We start from the raw sequence: 21,608 nt of genomic DNA, 5'->3' as shown, positions 1-21,608 counted from the left end.
GATAGAGGGTGATGAGATGCTATCACCTTTATCTCTTCCAAGTATTCGTTGTGTTAATGAAAGATTTTAAGCTTGAAGCAAATTAATAATATTTCAAACAGCTACTGTGGGTAATAGAATTGAACATGAATTAGGGATGGAAAGGATCACTTGATGACTCAGGCTGATGAGGTTTGGGGTTTAGTAGTAAAGTGCAGAGTAGTGGAGGCCCTGAAGAGTTCACATATAAGGGGAGCCAGGAGAGTTGGGTACTGGGTAATAAATTGGCAGAGTCATCATGCCCTGGGTTATAGGCAGTGGAGAAGCCAAGTGTCCTGTATTTCTTCAAATAATCTAAACCACTCTTGCTGAATGGAGAGACTTTGATGTTTTCCGTAAGTAAGTGTCTTGCAATGTTCTCCTTTGACTCCGTCTGAAACTGCAGAGCCCAGCGTGTGTGCATTAGTTTTTGCTTAACTTTTGGCTGTGACTGACAAAACCAGAATCCCTTTCTTTTCTACCCAAGTGCTTGGTGAAATCGCTTAACCTCTTTGATTTCCGTAAAATGAGGATCTTCATGTCTCCTAACTTTATCCTTATATCGTAAGCATGGATTTTTTTAAAATAAGTTATTTCTTTGGTTTCTGGCCCTTTGAGAATTTACTGTCTCAGTCTCATTGGGTCTTAGCAGTCATTATGAATAATTTGCTTTTATATGTGAAATGTACTTCAAAAATTTTGAAATGAACTTCTTTCATGATATACATAAAAACCCAAAAGAAAGGAAGAGTATAGCAGTCAATGTTTTGTCTTGCTTTCTACCTTTAGTTGTTCTTCATATTTCTTCTCAGTTACATTTCTACTTTTGAACACTAGATGGGACTAAGAGATGACTTGTTTTACAATAGTAGCAGAAAGGCTATCACAGCCTTCCAACTTTTGAGTGAAGTGTTGTTTACTTATTAAGAAAATATAAGTAAAATAGATAAAAACAGCAATATTTTTATCTTCTCTATTGAGACAGCTTCTTTGTTTTAAGTGGTGACTTTGATCAGTGTCTGGATATTATTTAAATTTTATATTAGATTCAGATAGTACAAGAATGAGTGACCATTAAGAGGCCGCAATATTTTCCTTAATTGCAATTTATATATCCAGTAAAATCAACAGTCATGTTCAGTGTTTCTACTTTAAAATAAACACTGTGAGTCCGGCAGATAATTATAAAAACTACTCTCTAAGTTATATTAGATTGAGAAGGAAAAAAGTTAAACAAATATTGTATATTTTCATTTTTTATGATGCCACCTATGAATTAACATCCTTTCCTAAAATAAAGGCAGTAAGACATTAGTAATAATCCATAACCAAAATGATTTTTTAAGGAAAACACTATCGTATCTGGAAATAGAGCCCCAAAGCCTTGTTTGTATGATTTATAAAAGTACATCTTAATGAATTGTGTATTAAAATATCTTCTATGAAAATACGTATTGTAAGAAATATAGTGATTGCAGCATGAACTTGGCATTGACCCAGCAGTGCTTGTTTTCTTCTCATATTCCTAAAATAATGACAAGAAAAATAGTTTGTGGTAGGGACAGTATGAGATAACAACTGAATAAAGGAAGAAGCCTTTAAGTATTAAGAAAAAGGTATTTTCTACTGAAGTGAGTTCTGAGAACAATCAGCATTCAGTAGTGGTTACATGAACTCACCATGTATTATTGTCCCAGGCTATGCCTTTAGAAAGGTTGGCTTGGTTGACTGTGTGCTAATCTCACCCACTTAGGACATTTTGTAGAAAATTCTTTGTTTCGCTGTTCATAAGACTTCCTTTGTACATTTACCCTTAGTGATGTTGAAATAATTTTGGTTTGCCTATGTACACACAGTCTAAGTTTATTGTTCTACATGATTTTAATGAATCTAAGTTATAGATTTTAATGATATTATGTTTGCATTTTTGCTGTAGTTGAAGTTACTGGATATAACAAAATTTGTGGGGAAAAGAAAATTGCATGGTGTCAAATCCATATAATATTTATCTAATAAAAATCCACTTGGTATTAATATATTAAAAAGTTCTTTGGTTTAGCATTTTTTTCCAAATTAGATTGATTGTAATAAATAAAACTCTCTGTAAAGTGTTCATGATCTCTAATTTTCTTTTTATTTTACTAGTTTTTGTGAGTTTGTCCTGATAATTGCAGTTTTTTAACTTGTATAACTTACAGGTGTGAAGCATCGAGTCCCCACATTCATCCAGTTGGTTGGTGTAAAGAACATAGAAGAACCCTTATTACTCCACCAGGTGCGTGTTTTTTAATGTGTCTAATACTACTCATAGACTTCAAGAGTAGGCAGACTTTTTCGGTAAAGGGCCAGATAGTAAATATTTTGGCTTTGCAGACCATGCAGTTTCTGTCACCACTACTCAAAACAATTGTAGTGCAAAAACAGCCATAGACAATAGGTAAACCATTGTGCGTGGGTGTGTTGCAGTAACAGTTTATTTACAAAAACAGGCAGCCGACCTGCAGGTGTTAGTTTGCTCACCCCGATGTACTTTCAACTATGTTAAGTATTGCCTTAGTTCATAACAGAGTCGCAAATTTTGTCTTTCTCGGAAAAAAAATAAGTTCTGTTTTAAAAGATCTTTCACGTCTCAACTTGAAATTCATTTCTAGACTTTATATTAGTATATATTTAAATATATTGTCTAACCATAGAAGCAAATTGTCTAAGGCTTGAACAAGTCCAGAAAAATGGATAAGAGGGACAGCAGTTGTGTGTAGATTGGAGAACAGACTTCATGTCAGCATCAGTCCTCACAGAAGTACGATGTTCACATTTAAGTGAGAAATTGAGGCTTTAGATTTTTTTACTTAGTTTATAACTCACACGCTCACTTTTCTTTTTTCCGTCGTGATTCCTGGTTCTAAAATAGATTTTGCACCTTCATGCCGGTAGTGCCTCTGTGTTCGCTGAAGTTTTCAGGCGCTTCTGCTGTCTGCCTCTGGCCATAGAGCCTTCTCAGCTCCTTTGCTGTCTCTTTAACCGGGAACAGTGTAACTGCTGATAAACAGTGTCCTTGTTTTATATCATTTTGAGTTTCTTTTGTGTGCTAAAGGACAGATTCTGGGCCAGGCGCGGTGGCTGACGCCTGTAATCCCAGCACTTTGGGAGGCCTAGGCGGGCAGATCACCAGGTCAGGAGAATGAGACCATCCTGGCTAACACGGTGAAACCCTGTCTCTACTAAAAATGCAAAATATTAGCTGGGCGTGGTAGCCTCCCAGCTACTCGGGAGGCTGAGGCAGGAGAATGGCGTGAACCCAGGAGGTGGAGCTTGCAGTGAGCAGAGATCGCACCACTGCACTCCAGCCTGGGCGATAGAGCGAGACTCTGTCTCAAAAAAAAAAAAAAAAAAAGAAAAAAACACAAACAAACAAAAGAACAGATTCTGTGGCTTCTTCACAATCAAGACAGTGTTATTTCTGAGTACATCACTACTTAAGATGCCATGGCCACTGCTGGTATGAAAAGACGGGGTCATCAAACAGAAGGTATCCCTGTGCGGTAGGCGATTGCTTAGTGGACACTTACAGGAGTAATGAAGACTGCCTTCATCGCAGAGACAGGGTGAGTCCTGGGTTTACTAGGAGCTGTTTTTGAACGTAGCCTGCAGCATGTAAGCTGCAAGATTGAGATTCAAATCTCATTGAACAGCTGGTTTCCATCTCTCACATAGAGTGTCTGATCATTTGCACTCACCAGGAGGACCAGTCATTCTGTACAGGGCAAGTCGTCTCATCCACTCCCCGAGTTTTCTCTCTCATATTAAAGGGAGGAAAGCTCTGTCTTGACCTATTCCAGTACTATTTTGAAGGTGAAGTAGCATTGACATAAATCATGAAGCATTAAAGCAAAGGCTTTTAAAAGCAAAGGCTGGACACCTATGGCTCATGCCTGTAATCCCAGCACTTTGGGAGGCTGAGCTAAGGATCACTCTGAGCCCAGGAGTTCAAGACCAGCCTGGTAACATAGTGAGACCCTGTCTCTATAAAAAATTTTAAAAGTCAGCCAGGTGAGGTGGCATGCACCTGTAGTCCCTGCTGTTTGTGAGACTGAGGCAGGAGGATTGCTTGAGCCCAGGAGTTCGAGGCTGCAGTCAGCTATGATCATGCCACTGCACTCCAGCCTGGGCAACAGAAGTCAGCATGTGTCAAGAAAAAAAGAAAAAAAAAAAAAAAAAGCAAGATATTGTTTTATTTCACAATTCCTAAATGTTGTGCTGCTCTGGAAGATTTCTTTTGTAATTCAGCCTTCCTTTGTCTGGCCCTGTGGCTTATAAAATAATAGTGGCCAGTGTTTGCTATAGTTGCTTCTTTTGCCACTACCACCATCTAATATGGTGGAGTGATCCCTTTTAGAATTCCCAGTTTGTTTTCTACGTCTTTCTTTCCTTCCCTACTACTCATTTTTTGGTCATGATCAGAGATCTGATTTCACTGTCACCGAACCGTGAACAACAGCAGGTTCCTGGGTTGGCATACTCCTGGAAGGAGGGTGTAAGGCGCTACTACCCAACTTCTCTTAACGCCGAGGCAAAAGAATCAAGCTAAAGTATCTCCTTTCCTGGATGTTTATAATTCAGTCGAAATCAGTCGTCCTACCACACCTGGCTTTTTTTTTTTTTGTATTTTTTAGTAGAAACGTGGGTTTCACCTCGTTAGCCAGGGATGGTCTCGGGACTCTGATGTCGGATCCGCCTGCCTCAGCCTCCCAAAATGCTGGGATTACAGGCTGGAGCCACCGCGCTGCCTGCCGTATATTTACTTTGTCCATTTTATTTTAAAACACTTTGAATTCTACAGAAAGGTAGCAAAAGAACAGTGCAGGTTCCCACTTTCCCCTCTGACTCAGAGAGAGACTCCAGTCACGCTTGCTAAGTTGTCCTAGTGATGTCATTCCTAGCAAAAGGATCTCAGTTGTCAGATCCCTCCAGCTTCTGTTAATTAGGCTCTCCTTGACTTTTGTGACCTTAATAAGTTTGAGGATTCCAGATCTGTTATTTTGTAGAATGTTACTTAATTTGAGTCGGATTGGTATTTCCTCACGATCATACGCAGGCTGTGCTTTTTTGGCAGGAATATCATAGACATAGTGCTGTGTTCTCATTGCCTTCTCTCAGGTGGCTCATGATGTCAGTCTGTCTCTTTACTGGTTTGCTTTTACCACTGATGGATCAAGATGGTGTTTGCTAGGTTTGTCCACTAATGGAGTTATTTTTTCTCTGTAACTAATAAGTATTTTCTGGAGAGATACTTTGAGACTGTGTATCTCGTCCCAATATCATTTGCTAGTTTTAGCATCTGTTGACATTTCTAGCATGAATTATATTATTCTGACAGTGTTAAACTGTAATTTTTCTTATTCTATCATTTCCTATACAAAAGTAGTTGATATTTTCCTGCAAAGAATAGCTTCTCTTATCTTCCTATTTATTTGTTCAATTTATCTATATCAGGGTAGACCCATAGATTACTATTTTTATCAGTGAGTTATAATCGATTGCTAGCATTATCTTCATATTCAGATTTTCTCCGATATTAACCAGTTATAACCCCTTTAGGCACATTTCAATGTCCTTTTGAAATGTTCTTATTTTTTGAGAACTTCTTATTTTATGGCACAGCTAGGCTTATCTCATACTTTCCCTGACCCCACCGTAGAGTCACCCATTTCTTCAAGGTTCCATGCTTTTTAGTAGAGAATGATATTTAGAAACTAAGATCTGAACACTAAGTGTGCTTATTTACTACAAGATTGTTGGTGTTTCCAGGCATTTCAGCTAATATAGCTAGGAAATACATGTGTATACATATATACAAAAATGTATGTTTATATCTATTTCTGTATCTGTTCATATATTGAAAACTGTGAATTTATACCATTAGTTCCAATTCAAATCCAACGCATCAGCTTCATTCCAGTTTCCCTCAAACCTGGCTAACATTATCTCCAATATATTTGCTGCTTTTCTCAGTTCCCTCTATGTGGCTAATTTCCCACCATACTGGACCACTGTTTATTCCTGTTCATGCCTACCTAATGGATTTGGGGCCCTGGAGGGAACAAAAGAGGGCAGGAGGAAGGAGAAGATATTTTTACACATTCTATGAATAATGTTACATCATTTGTGCGGGTTTGTTGGAACTAACAATATGGAGTTATATCTGGAATTGTTCACATATTAATAGATATAAATCTACCGTGTTCTTTTTAATAAGTACTTTCTGCTTATGTACACTTTTTTGCATATTTGTATATTGAAGGTCATTTAACTTACTTAATTTTCACATTTACAAACAATTGTGTGTTGCCTTTATTACATATGTCAGATTTTTCTAGATTCATAGAAACAAAATTGCTAAAGGGTATTTGTGTGTCTGTCTTGTAAGACTATCCGCATCTGAAAATATAAATTATATATATCTATAAAATTTTCATTTTAAAAGTAATAGAAAAATGATCAGGATGAAAACAGTTTCATTATTACTAATAGCTGTGAATGTGTGAGTAAAGTTGTCAGGTATATATGAACATAATTTTCTAGATTATAATATTTTATACTTTTTGTTGGACAATTTGTTGTTCTTGCTGTCATTTTGGTTAAACCTCATAGGATTTACATTTTTCTTTCATAGGTTATCCAAATGTGAAACATTTTTCTTGGGATAAATACTTAGAAGAAACCAATTCTTTACCTGCTCCTGCAAGAGCTTTCAAAGTGGTAAGATGATACATTTTATACTATTTGATTAATTTGTGTGGATGAGATCATTTATTTATTGAAATTTAAGAACAGAACAAGTGGTATTAGTAAACCAGAACAGGAATGAGAAAAAAATAGAGCACCAAATAAGATGTTTTTGAATTTTTACAGTTTGTAAAGTCAAAATTGTTACTGGGATTTTTGTTGTTGTCATCCAAAAAAATGCTTTGATTTTGGACTTTAAAGTCTCCTTGGAAAATAATTCTACTTGATACTATGTGGGGCCAGTTATAGCAATCTTGTCTTTTTAGCTAGATATTCTAAAAGACCAGAACAGAACATGAAAATATTTTCCAATAAAAAACCATTTGATAATTTATTTGGATTTGTTTATGGCAAGCTGAGATGCTGTTTTTTTTTTTTTATTTTATTGCTATAGATCAGCATGTTTAATTACCAAAATGCAAGATCATCCGCTTTTATTACAGTATCTTTCTAACCCAGGGTCATTGCTTCTTGCATATAAAGTATTAAGATTCAAATGAACCTCATTTTTATGCAAGGAAGGAATAAGAAGTGAAACATATTTCTTATTTTTTCATCTCAAATAGCTTGCTTTATAATTTATATTTCTCATGAATTTAATGGAAGAGAAAAATATATCAAATATTTATTTTTTAAAATGTGTCATGATTAGCTTATGGTAAATAATTTTCTTTAGTGATCCTTTTATGTATAAATTGCTAGGATTTTTAATGTTAGAATTAATTATTAGGTATAGGTCCAAATTTAGAAGAAAGAACATAAAAAATTTTAAGAGCAAAACCATAAGGCATGAAGAGAAACTATATCAAAAAATGTGTGTAATTTCATCTGATAGCAAGTTGAAGATTTAAAAAAGAAAACTGTTTAGAGTTATGCCGTATTTATGAATTTTTATCCACGCTCCCTCCCCCCTTTAACTTTAAACTCTTGTCTAATGGGAAGCAGAGCTGCATTACACTTCACTTTAAATGAATACAATTACATTAGGATCAGCCTACATATCTAGTGTCACAACAGAGAGAAAACAGATTTCTCTAGTTTGGTCTTTTGGTGTCTTGCATTGACTGCTCTGTGATATTTACATAACATACTTAATTTTGATGGCAACCCTTTTTTTGTTGTTTGCTTGAGTCAGAGTCTTGCTGTGTTGCCCAGGCTGGAGTGCAGTGCCACAATCTCATCTCATCTCACTGCAACCTCCACCTCCCGGGCTAAAGTGATCTTCCCACCTCAGCTTCCTGAGTAGTTGGGGCTACAGGCATATGCCACCATGCTGGGCTAATTTTTGTATTTTTCGTAGAGAAGAGGTTTTGCTGTGTTTCCTGGGCTTGTCTCAAACTCCTGAGCTCAAGCAATCCACCCACCTCGGCCTCCCAAAGTGCTGGATTACAGGCATGAGCCACTGCATCCTGCCCAGCAACACTTATACCCACTTTACAGAAGAGAGACCTGCAGCTCAGAAAATTAACTGATTTGCCTAACGTCATGTCAGACAATCACCTTATCTTCCACAGTCTGTGACTTTTTCAGAGGCTTATAAGTTTCTGCTGAGTACTGAGGCGTAGGTAGCTGTCGATTCCCCCAACCCATTCCCGGTTCTGTCCTTTACGTTTGATTGCTAATTTTCTGTTTTAAAGATATCTTCTGCTTTTTGCCCCCATTACCACTTCTAATTTTGGTGTCTCATCTCAACCACTTTAATGTTCTTCCTTTCTCTTTTTAAAGACAAATTTTATGCTTGTGGATTATTGCCAGTACACCTCCAACTAATAAGAAAAATGTCTTGTCTTCCCTCTGAGTAATCAAATAACTACAGTATTTTGAATTTTACTTTGCTATTTCCCTTGCTCATGCATCTGTGTTGGAAGTTTTTGACAGACAGGGTGAAGTTCAGAGCTACTCTGGGAAGTTGAGAGTTTGAAAGGCTGGTTCTCTTATTTTCTTTCTTTATTTCAAAAATGACAGCAAGTTCTAACCATTTAAAATTTTTCTGTCTTCTTTTATGACATCATTCTCTAAATAGCTCAGCTATTTCTTTTTTTAATTTTTATTTTTTGAGACAGTCTCCCTCTGTTGCCCAGGCTGGAATGCAGTGGCACAGTCTCGGCTCACTGTAACCTCTACCTCCTGGGCTAAAGCAATTCTTGTGCCTCAGCTTCCCAAGTAGCTGGGATTACAGGCATGAACCACTGCGCCCGGCCAGCTTTTTCTTAGACAGGTGCATGCCACCATGTCTGGCTACTTTTTGTATTTTTAGTAGAGACAGGGTTCAGCCATGTTGGCCAGGCTGGTCTCAAACTCCTGGCCTCAGGTGATCCACCCGCCTCAGCCTTCCAAAGTGCTGGGATTGCAGGCATGAACCACTGCGCCCGGCCAGCTTTTTCTTCTTCTTCTTCTTCTTCTTCTTCTTCTTTGTAACATCAAGTTTACCTTCTCTTCCTCTTTATCTCACTGTGTAAAATTTTTTGTTACGGCAGAAACCTCCTCACGGATTCCAGAAAAAAATGAAGCTTGAGGTCGTAGACAAAAGGAACCCCATGTTTATTAGAGTAGCAACTGTGGCAGACACAGATGATCACCGAGTAAAAGTAAGTGTTCGGTATGGTGGATTGGCTTTGTCTTTTGTTATAGACGTTTTGGATAAAAACTTTGGTAGATACTTAAACTTGTGAAGTCCTGTAATTAGCAAAATCATAGGAATATGCAAAATAATTGGCTGTGCATCTTTGTAAATCAGCATTCTTCCAGGTTTGTCCTTTAATCTGTGTGAAACAATTTATCGTTAATTATGAATGACTCAATATTTTGAGTATGTATTGGGAGAAAGAAAGTAGATACCACACATTAAAGTAGTATTATATTCAGAAGAAAAGATATATCGTTCTCTGATAGTATGCCCTTTTTTTAAAAAAATTAAAGATTAATGTTTTTGTGGGGTAGATTAGTAGTAGTCTTTTCAGAGGAACATCCTGTCTCTTAATATAGGCCAAGTAAAGGTAAATAATTTCATGAATAAAATCAGATTTTAATTAGAGTAATAAAAGTCAGATGCCTCTTAGAAAATAAGCAAATGTTTAGGGAGATGGGATCAGCTTGTTATGTCCAGCCATGATAAAGTGAAGTGGACTTCAGGAAAGGAGCCGGAAGAACTCATCTCTGTTTCTGACTTAAGCATTAACTTCACCCTCAAACTGGAACAATGCCTGTTCTACTTACTTCATACAATTGTTTGGAATTCCTATTAGGAATAATAATGGTTACAACAGCAAGACTTTAAATGTACATGATGTTTTACAGGGTAACTCTGTTCTCATGTTATTCAACATTTGTGGGAAGTGTACATTGTTACTACTTTTATTGATGAGGCAGAGGCTCAGAAAGGTTAAATGAGTTGTTAATTACTGGCAGTGGCAGAATGACATCTCAGTTCTAAGCTCTAGGAGTCTAAGTTTATGCTCTTTTTAAAAAAATTACATTCTCAACTGTCTCATTATAATAAGATAGTATATAAGAAAATAAATTATAAAATAACATGAAAAACTACACAAATGTGGTGTTTCTATAGAATAGAAATGTTAACATTTAATTCACTGTTAAGATTATAGAATCATGTAGCATTTTAGAAAATTTTATAAATGCAAGACCTGTGCTTACCATTTTTTCAAGTACATTTTCTTACTATATTTGGTAGTAAAGTAAGTCATAAAGCAATCAGTATTTTAGAACTAGAAGTATTTTTTAAAATAAAATCTAGACTAGTAATCAAATACATTTACAATTAAGCACAATATTACTTTTATAAATCAGATTGCTCAGAATTGAAAAAAAATATATTGGTTTGAGTGCATGAAAATTTAATTATCACATATGGCTGGTGGGAATATAAAATGTCTCAGCCTTTCCAAAGAGCAGTTTGGCAATAGGTTAACAAAATCGTAGAATGTTGTTTATCCTCTCATTTAAGAATGTTAAGGGAATAGCCAAAAGGAATATGCAAAAATGAAAACTCCCAGGAAAATATATCAGTGCTGTTTATAGTACTTAACATTGGAAGCAACCGCAGTAGCTGATGGGTAAAATGTATTACTCTATATCTACATGATGGTAAAATTAAATACTTTCAAAGACTATTTAATATCAGCAATTGAAAAATTCAGGTTTACATTATGTTTTGGTATCTGCTATTGTTTATTTTTACAAGAATACATATATAAGCAATTCTGGAAAGAATCCTACCAAAGTAATGACAGTGCTTCTTTCAGGGTGCTGAAACTATAAATGATTAGGTTTTTTAATCGTTTAGTTTCCAGAATGTAGATTACTTTTATAATTAAAAACGTAGATCAACTCTCTTACACATGAGAAATTTTTGGCCCAGAGAGGTCAAGTACGCTAAAGTGGGTAGTTCAGTTAGTTAACAGGAAAAGTGTAGACTAGATTCCACCTCTTACTTCTAGCTGGATTCTCTAATACAACATCCTGGTCAGTCCTTAACACCCCAGAAATAGCTGGCTGTGAGGGCTACAGTTGACAATTATCTTTTGGTGATTACTGGAATTAATTTCGTAGCTGAAGATGAACCACGGAACAAACATCTTTGTATTTACGAGGTCTTTAAAAGGCCTGTATACAGGGGTCAGTGACTAAGTTTCAGAATTCATCAGAAGCTTCTGAGAATATAAAAAGCTTGCAAGAGTAGGAGTTTATTTAATAAATGGGAGATTAAACAGCAGGAAAGCTCATCTTTTTCAAGAAGGAAGAAGAGGAAAATGTAGACCAAGTTATTAGTGTAGCTTAATATTTTAAGTTTTTCAGTGATAAAATCAACTCTTGAGTAAAATCATCTTTTAAGATTACATATTTCACACCTTGAGCTATTATAGTAAAACATTTAAAATTGTTCTATATTTGATCAGATGCCATTGAGGAAAAATGGCCCAGAATGGTTTTGCTCTCATTTATGTTTTTAGTAACAGAAGATTATTCCTGCCTCATTCCTTCCCACTCCCCAACCTGGCTCCCCGGAAGCAAAAACGGTCGGCTCTTTTAGCTCTTGCTTCGGACCTTTTTATCTGTCATTTTCTAAAAATATTACCTATGTTCTACTCTTTCTCAGCTCATCAACTTTACATATGGTTTATTTTCTTCATGTTGTGGTAATTCGAGATTTAGATCTTGCTATTCTTCCCTTCCCCTTACCTTTTCAGCAGTTATTTTACATAGTTTGGTTCTCATTCACTGTTGAGCAAAGTAATCTTTTCCTTGTGACTGTTTTTCTGGGAGTCAGTAATTTGTTCATAATTTAGTTTTTTCGTCTTCTTAAATTTTTACAAGTGTGACAGTGGATCTCACATGCCTTTGAGTCAAAAGCTCAGTGTATTTTCAATACTCTATCTTTTTATTATTATTATTATACTTTAAGTTCTAGGGTACATGTATACAGTGTGCAGGTTTGATACATAGGTATACATGTGCCATGCTGGCACCCAATAACTCGTCATTTACATTAGGTATTTCTCCTAATGCTCTCCCTCCCCCTGCCCCCCCCACCCCACGACAGACCCCAGTGTGTGATGTTCCCCGCCCTGTGTCTAAGTGTTCTCATTGTTCAGTTCCCACCTATGAGTGAGAACATGCAGTTTTGGTTTTCTGTTCTTGAGATAGTTTGCTGAGAATTATGGTTTCCAGCTTCATCCATGCCCCTGCAAAGGACAAGAACTCATCCTTTTTTATGGATGCATAATATTCCATGGTATATATGTGCCACATTTTCTTAATCCAGTCTATCATTGACGGACATTTGGGTTGGTTCCAAGTCTCAGCTATTGTGAATAGTGCCACAGTAAACATACATGTGCATGTGTCTTTATAGTAGCATGATTCATAATCCTTTGGGTGTATATCCAGTAATGGGATGGCTGGGTCAAATGGTATTTCTAGTTCTAGATCCTTGAGGAATTGCCACAGTGTCTTCCACAATAGTTGAACTAATTTACATTCCCACCAACAGTGTAAAAGCGTTCCTATTTCTCCACATCCTCTCCAGCATCTGTTGTTTGCTGACTTTTTACTGATCGCCATTCTAGCTGGTGTGAGATGGTATCTCATTGTGGTTTTGATTTGCATTTCTCTGATGACCAGTGATGATGAGCATTTTTCACAGCAAAAGAAACTACCATCAGAGTGAACACGTAACCTACAGAATGGGAGAAAATTTTTACATCAATACTCTTTTTTTTTTCTCGAATTCCTTCTCATAGTCAGCAGCCACCTATTCCACTCTGGGTGGAAATACTCTAAGCCTGGTACAAAGCTTTCATCCTGACACTTCTCTTTACTGACAGACTAGGTTGTGTTTCATTTTCCTGGATCACATACTTTGTTTTTCTTGAGTTATCCTCTTATCTTGCTGACACACATCTTTTCATATCTTCTGTGGGATTTTGATTCTAGGATTAGTTTATTTCTAAGCTTAAGAAAGTAGATTCATTGCGAAGAACATTATTTGAAGCACATATATATACTTTTACTAACTATGTTCTATTTCGTTATATGAATATACCATAATTTATTAATCAGTCTCCTGATGGTGGGCACTGTGGTAACTTCTAGTTGTTTTCTAATACAAACAATGAGTTACTGAGATTATCAAGTCAAAATTAATGTCGTTTAAGTGCTCAGCTGTTATTGCCCAGTAGCTTTCCAGAAATATCTCAGCAGTTAACACTCCTGTCAGTGGTCTATGAGAACACCCATTTATTCTCATTCTTAATCAGCTGTAGGAATGACCAAAATGTGAACATTTTTGACAGGCCAATAGGAGAAGAATTGCATCTTGTGATTTTAATTTGTAGTTTTTAAATTATAAGTGAAAGTGGTTGTCTTTCTTCTTCTTTTTTTTTTGAGACAAGGTCTCACTCTGTCACCTAGGCTGGAGTGCAGTGGTATGGCCTTGGCTCACTGTAGCCTCAGCCTGCTAGGCTCAGGTGATCTTCCCACCTCAGCTTACTGAGTAGCTGGGACTACACTTAGCTTTTTCTTTTCTTTTCTTTTCTCTTCTTTTTTTTTTTTGGGAGAGATGGGGTTTGCCAAATTGCCCAGGCTGATCTCGATCTCCTGGGATCAAGTGATACTCCCTCCTTGGCCTCCCAAAGTGCTGGGATTATAGGCATGAACCACTGAGCCTGGCCTCAAATTTATTGTCTTTTCATATCTTTACTAAGCATTTATATTTATGTTTCAGATAATGAGCTATTTGTATCCATTTTTCATCTTTCCATTGGGTTTTTCATCTTTTTGTGCTGTTACATCATATTTTTATAAATTGAGGAACAGAGTTCTTGACACAGGTGTTGCAAATGCATTTTGGGGAGTTTCTTGTGGGTCTTTCATTTTAGTTTATAATACTTGCCATTCTGAAGCTTTAAATTTTCATGTAATCAAATTGATCAGTCTTTTACTGCTTTTGAGTTTGGTGTTTTGCTTACAAAGGCTGACCCACTCTGTGATTACAAATAAGTTCATTCACACATTCTTCTCAAATGTTTATTGTTCAGTTTTTAGTGTTTTGACTTTTTTATACATCTGGCATCTGTTGTCTTGTAAAGAATGAGAGGTTCGTAGACTTTAAAAAAGAAATCTAACTGGCAGACTTGTTTTGTTAATACTCTGTGATCAGTGGATATAACTAGCAAACTTGATTTAAAAATAAAATATCTAAAGCATTTCAGTATATCCCTTCTTCCTAAAAGGTAAAAAATGTATAATAACCTAAAAGAAACATAATCGATTCCTAGTGACCATCACTAGAAGACTAACTGCCCTTTCACCCAATATAAAGCAGTGACTGCTTTATAATAAGACGTATCTTTTCACACTCACTAAGATACGGAAGGAACCTAAGTATCCATCAGTTGAAGGAATGGATAAAGAGATGTGGTATATATACACAATGGATATTATTCAGCCATAAAAAAGAATGAAATACTGTCATTTGCAGTAACATGGGTGAACCTGGAGGACATTATGTTAAATGAAATAAGCCAGGCACAGAAAGACAAATATTGCATGTTCTCACTCATGTGTGGGAGCTAAAAATAATTGAACTCATGAGGACAAGAGAGTACAATAAGGGTTGCCAGAGGCTGAAAAGCATAGCAGGGAGCAGGACATAAAGTGGGGGTGGTTAACGGGCACAAAAATACAGTTAGATAGAATGAGTAAGATCTAGTATCTGGTAGCATATTAGGGTGACTACAGTTATCAATAATTTATATATTTTTAAGTAACTAGTAGAACTGGAATATTCATAAAACAAAGAAATGACAAAAGCTTGAGGTGATGGATACCCCAGTTACCCTGATTTGATCATTATACATTATATGCCTATATCAAAATGTCACATGTACTTCATAAATATATACCCATAATAATTTAAAATAAAACAATAATAGAACACATATTTGAGAAAAACTAATTATTTGCAAGGAAAAAAAATGATGTCTAAAAACACCCTGGGTGGAGGGATATTTTGTAAATTGAATGTGTGTTTAGCAGTGATTGAATTTTTTTTTAAGTCTTTTTCAACACAAATCCAGAAGGCTTGACATTTACTTGAAACGTCCTCCTTTCCTCTCCTTCCTCTCCACTTTCCCCTCTCATCTTCCCTCCTTCCCTTACCCGAATTTTTAACTCCTTCTGCATTTTTATTGGGTGCTTGATGTTGATCATATGAAGATGTTGTAACAGTTCCTGTTCTCATGTTGCTCATGGTGTTGAGAAATACACATAATATGTCTGTAGAACTATTGGCAGAGCATTTATGACTGGTTATATAATACATTGAAGGTGATTCAAAGATGTCTTTTTTTTTCACATTATGAGTGAAGTATTTTGAATAATTGAACTGATTTATTGGGTTTTAAATCCTACTATATATGTTAAAATGAAAATGGTTATGCTGTGGGCAGAACTTTGATTACAGGAATTTTTGTGACTTAATCTGTACTGTTAATGTCCTTGTGTCATCCAGGTTCACTTTGATGGCTGGAATAATTGCTATGATTACTGGATAGATGCGGATTCTCCTGATATTCACCCTGTAGGCTGGTGTTCAAAAACAGGACATCCCCTTCAGCCTCCTTTGAGTAAGAGACACAAATAGCTTGTATAAATGTTTCCATTTCCATAAGTAACATTCTTAAGATTTCATCCTTAGCCCTTCTCTTTCTCTTCCTCTCTCTACTGATGTTTCTTCTCTATGTAATCCTTTCCTTTTACTACATTTTAATTACCATAGTCACAGAAATATAAATAAAAAAAAATGCCTGAAAAAGTAAAGCGTGTATAGACATTCTGTTTTATTTAGAAGTAAATATCACCTCTTAAAATTCATGTTAAATTTTCGGAAGACAATTTGTGAGACTTTCAAAATTTATTGTTTCAATATTAGCATTCTGATAGTAATTTTATATGATAGCTTTGGTAAATGTTAACATTGGGAGAAACTGGGCAAAGTGCAAAAGAGATCTCTTTCTGTATTATTATTTACAACTGCTTGTGAATCTATAATTATCTTAATACAAATCTCAGTTAAATTCAAATTTTAGAAAAGATACATGGAGAACTTAACATACCACGACCTTAATTTTGGAGGAAAATGTATACATTATAGAAAAAAATATGTAGGAAATACAATAAATTATTATCAAGTTTTTTAAAAATTTAGTGTACTTCCTGTATCCAGTGACGTCACTTCTGGATGCTACATACAACCTGCATAAGGGCACATGTACGTGGCATTCAGTGTAGCATGTTTAGAATAACAAAGCTTGGGGAAAAATATTAGTTAAATAAATTGTGGTGCACTGTGCTGTAGAAACTATGCAGTAGTCACAAAGAATGTTAGTATTGCAACAGAAAAATTTGTAAGACAAGAAGTTAAAAACCAAAGAAGGATATTGGGCCTTTATGTGGCAAAATAAAACATCTATGTTATGCCTTTTATGTGGCAAAGTCAAACAAAACCGAATGTGTCTGAATGCTTAGAACAATTTCCAGGAGAGCCCACACTAACCTCAGTGGTCAGAATGAGGGAGGGTCTCTGCAATGTAGAAGGAAGAGCATGGAGGGATCTGGAACTGTCATTCTGGATTCTTTTGTAGCACTTGAAGTGTTCACGGTATGTGAGTAGTCATGCTTTAATTGTGTTATTTACTTAATAAAAGGTGTTTGACTCTTCTTGTTAATTCATATTTAGATATCTTTGGACTTTATGGTGTTTTGAAAGATTGTTAGATCAGAGTTTACCATTTCGTTGTTGAAGAAAGATAACTAGTGTGAACAGTCATAAGGAAAAACCTTTAAACGTAGTGTCTTTTAAAATATTTTTCATTTTTATAGGATCTACTTTTTCTGTTTATATATGTTGTATGTTGATTCAAAAATTGGATTTTTAGGGAGTCTTTTTCTTCCTTATTCTGATCCCAGACATTTGACTCTTAACAGATTTTTGCTTAATATTTTGCCCCTTCTTTCTTTTCTTTGCTCTTTCATAGGCCCCCTAGAATTAATGGAAGCTTCAGAACACGGTGGATGCTCAACCCCGGGATGTAAAGGGATTGGCCATTTTAAGAGAGCAAGACATCTGGGCCCTCACAGGTATGTGGTAGCTGTCACTGACGTGGTCAAATATAGAGTACCTGTTCCATATACATGTATATATAATGAATTTCATGTATACTAAATTGATGTGAACTAATTTTAAATTCAGATCCATAAGAAATGTGGTTACCATGGTGATCATGTAAAAATGAAGGGAATATCTATAGTAAAATCTTCCTGGGAGAAAATGCATTCACGGTTTAAAATGGATTTACTCTAGCCTTTTGACTTTTCTTGGCAACCTGACTAGTTTTACAGACACTTAATTTCTGCAATAGTTATTTTGCATTGATCATTAATAATGAGAAGAACTGAGACTCTGTTGATATCATTTGGTAGAATATTATCTGATTCAGTGACTCAATAATTTGAATAATGAGAGCTGAGATTATTGTAGATTAGCAGCAAAGATCACAAAAGGCACAATATAAATAGTCAAACATGAGAGTGCATTGGTCCGAAACACGTTTTTAAAATATTTTTATCTTATCCCTAAGTAACTTTAAAACGAAACCAAATTTATACATTTGAAATGTGATGTATTTGGTGATTTGGGGATCTTTGTAGAGAGTTAAAAATATTACTGAAGTACAGCTACTTTGGAGGCTGAGGTGGAAGGATCACTTGAGTCCAGGAGTTCGAGGTCAGTCTGGACAACATAGCAAGATCCTGTCTCTTAAAAAAAAAAATTACTGAAATACTAAGAAATTCCTGTCATTCAACTGGCATTTTTAAGGAATAAACGTATCACCTATTTAGGTATATTTTAAAATAATAATTTGTCGGTAAAATGTTCTGACTACTTAGTAATTGGATTGCCCAGTAAGAAAAATGATTCCTTGTTTATCTAGTTTGTACAGGTTGTGAATCTAGGTCTTTAAAAATTTTGAAGATTACTGTACCTGTTCCTCCAAACGTTAATAGGAATTGCAAAATTGGTGTGATTATTTTCATCTGGATATAGTTTTCCCTTTTTTTCATCTCTGCGACCTTGAATGCTTCTTAGCTTCCTTTTTCAACATTCTCCTTTCTGTTTTATGAGGTTCAGTATGTTCCAGAGTGAGAAGTCTGAGCATAGACAGGATGATGATTCCATTTGCAAATCCTTTTTGTTGCTTGTCTGACTGCAAACCAAAAGTTATATGATACATCTTAGAAGTTATTCAATATTGCCTAGTGAAGGCAGCTGGATTTTCAGCTATTATGTAAATCTAGATGCCCGAAATAATTCATGAACATACTAAATTTCCAATATTATTTTAGTTGTTTTGTGTTGCTATAACAGAATACCGTAGACTGGGTAATTTGTAAAGAAAAGAAATTTATTATTCACTTTCTGGAGGCTGGGAAGTCTGAGATCCAGGGGCCAGCATATGGCGACGGGCTTTCTTACTGCAGAAGGTAGAGGGCAAGAGATCATGTGTGAGAGAGCCAGAGAGGGCCAAACCTGCTTTTATAACAACCGCTCCCATGATAACGAACCCACTTCTGCGATAATGTCATTTATTCATCCAGGAGGGCAGAGCCTGATCACCTCAGTATTGTCACAGTGGCAGTCAGATTTCAACATGAGTTTTGGAGGAGGTATTCAAACTGCAGCAATATGTTTAGAAACTCATTCAGTAAATATTTTCGAGCAGCATTTTTTTCAACAAGAACTAAGATTTATTGAGCATTTATTTATTCTGTGCCGGATATTGCTTTAATTGCTTTACATATCTTGGATACTCTTCATAACAGCCCTATGATGTAAGAACTGGTTTTCCCCCCACATTTTGGTGAGGCCACCGGAGGTACTGGGGAGGTTAGTAACTGGCCTTACTTCACAGCTGCGGAGAAGGGAACCCAGTGTTGCTTAGGGGTCTGTGCTCTGGACCACTCCTCTCTAATGGCCTCTCAAGACACTACTCCATAAATTAGTCACAGACCCAACCTTCAAAGAATTCACAGGCTGATGGAGCTATAAAAGCTGTACATAATTTAATTAAAACCTAACATAAAAAATAATATCAGAACTTTGGCACACATCCCTTTCTGCTGTACAAAGTGTTGGTTGGAGCAAAGAGAATTTGCTCAAGGTGTGTAGAAAAAAAACAAAGAAAATTTTTAAATGAGTCAATACTAACAATATGTTGTTGAGGTGCAATTTGAAGATTAAACAAAACTTTTTTTGGTCTTCTGGAAGGAAGACACACCTTACGGCAGTGTCCGTGGTCTCCTTAGGGCTGCTTTACGTTTGAGTGGAGAGGTTTGTCTTTCACAGCAAGGTCCATGGTGACGGTTGTGTCCCCTCCTTGATGGCCCAGCCATTCATCAGGACTGCCTTTCCCCAAGTGTGCAGGTGGACCTCTGAGGGTTCCTCAGCTGGGCCACACCCATTTCACCAAGTTTCAGTCGTTATATTTAGAGCATTTCTTCACAGATGCAGTGTTGTGCTTGTTAAGAGGATTAGTGGAAGACTATAGAGAAACGTGGTAAGGAACCCTTTCCAGTGGAATTGGAATCATAATAGAGAATGACTCATTTTCTTGGAAGGAGAGGCAGAAGTACACCTGATGGCTTAAAGGAAAGCATTGATAAAAAAAACCTGTATTCATTTTCTTGTCACATATAGAGAGCATAACTAGCAGATTTTGTGCCTTGGGCAGAGTTGTTGGTTGACTCAAGCCCTCTGGACCAAGGGATGCAATTCACAGAACTCTTGGAGATCCCAGTTTCTGCCCAAGTGCAAACATCCCTTCTCAGTCTTTGAATTGGGTTTTCTTAGACTCCCTGACTATGCTGTCCTATTTACAACACTCAAAGCTCATTTTCTGGCAGGATATTAATCCTTAATTGGCACAGCCTGTTTTCCATTTCATTAGTAGACTTGTGGAGGAGCTTGCTGCATTATGGATATTCTTTGAAAGGTTCATTTCACTGGCTCTTATTTTTGTTCTTACTAAGAATGCTGTGTTTAGGAAAACATAATGAGAAAATTCTCTTTGGATTAATTTGCTGAGAAACTGCATATATCAAAACATGCACTCTTTGCGTAGATAACAAAGAAAGTTGCTCTTTTAGCAAAAATAACCAATTTAACGAACACATAAGCAAGAGACATTGTTTTGACTAGCATTTGTTGTTACCTTCTCTGAAGATTACAGTGTTTGAATTTGATCTAAGAAGTGTTAAAACAAAACATGTGTCTAAACAATGAAGCTTGATAATTTAACGTTTTTTAAAATGGTGAAATATAAATGATCAGTGAAAGGGTTGGATGTGGGTGTGGTTTTCTCATCTTTAGGGATATTCAGGAGCCAAATTGCTTAATTCCAACTCTCTAGCAAGGGAACATTAATACTGGTTGTGTCACAGTGTTTCCCTTTGTCACTTCATTTATTTGGCCTACCAAGAGAGAGGGTAAGGAATGGGAAGATGTTAAAGGAAATAAAGCTATATAAAAGTAGACATCCGGCTGGGCGCAGTGGCTCACGCCTGTGATCCCAGCACTTTGGGAGGCCGAGGCAGGTGGATCACCTGAGGTCAGGAGTTCGAGATCAACCTGACCAACATGGAGAAACTCATCTCTACTAAAAGTACAAAATTAGCCGGACATGGTGGCGGGCGCCTGTAATCCCAGCTACTCGGGAGGCTGAGGCAGGAGAATCGCTTGAACCCAGGAAGCGGAGGTTGTGGGGAGCCGAGATCGCGCCACGGCACTCTAGCCTGGGCAACAAGAGTGAAACTCCATCTCAAAAAAAAAAAGTAGACATTCTACATATCGAGTGCCTTCAGAACTGAATCTTTTCTATGTAAGTTTTAGTCTTGGAGAAATGAAACAAGAAAAGAGGAAACAATGTTTTCAGCAATATATAAAGGATATTAATGAAGTCCATGGAATGTTTTAAACAGTAGTAACTCTTGGTATGCCCCTGCAAGCTGTAAACATCGTATTAATTCAGCATGCATCTATTCATGAACAAACCTTTGTGTCACCTGCTGGGTTAGGTGAGGGGCTGTATAGGGGAGAGGGTCCCTCCTTCTAAAGAGGCCAGTCTGGTGTAAACAGATTCTCCTAGAGGCAAGAGTGGAGTGGCGCTCAGAGAGAAGCATCAGCTTTTTATGAGGGAAGCAGAGCATTCATAACGAGGTGTGTTACG

The 21,608-nt window shown here is 36.5% G+C and overlaps 1 protein-coding gene across 7 annotated transcripts in view; it reads left to right on the top strand.

Annotated features, from left to right (window-relative positions):
- L3MBTL3 (L3MBTL histone methyl-lysine binding protein 3) overlaps positions 1 to 21,608 on the top strand; it is a 122,680-nt gene that overhangs the window by 56,700 nt on the left and 44,372 nt on the right. For all 7 annotated transcript variants that reach the window (XM_003898195.5, XM_003898196.5, XM_021937896.2 and 4 more), the window contains 5 exons: positions 2,217 to 2,293; positions 6,692 to 6,777; positions 9,282 to 9,392; positions 15,836 to 15,950; positions 17,361 to 17,463. In XM_003898195.5, the coding sequence (XP_003898244.1) occupies positions 2,217 to 2,293; positions 6,692 to 6,777; positions 9,282 to 9,392; positions 15,836 to 15,950; positions 17,361 to 17,463 (492 nt within the window). The remainder of the gene's footprint in view (positions 1 to 2,216; positions 2,294 to 6,691; positions 6,778 to 9,281; positions 9,393 to 15,835; positions 15,951 to 17,360; positions 17,464 to 21,608) is intronic.

The sequence above is a fragment of the Papio anubis genome, chromosome 6 (genome assembly GCF_008728515.1).
Source record: "Papio anubis isolate 15944 chromosome 6, Panubis1.0, whole genome shotgun sequence".
In the NCBI taxonomy this organism is placed as follows: Eukaryota; Metazoa; Chordata; class Mammalia; order Primates; family Cercopithecidae; genus Papio; species Papio anubis.
This window is presented reverse-complemented; position numbering and strand designations above follow the sequence as displayed.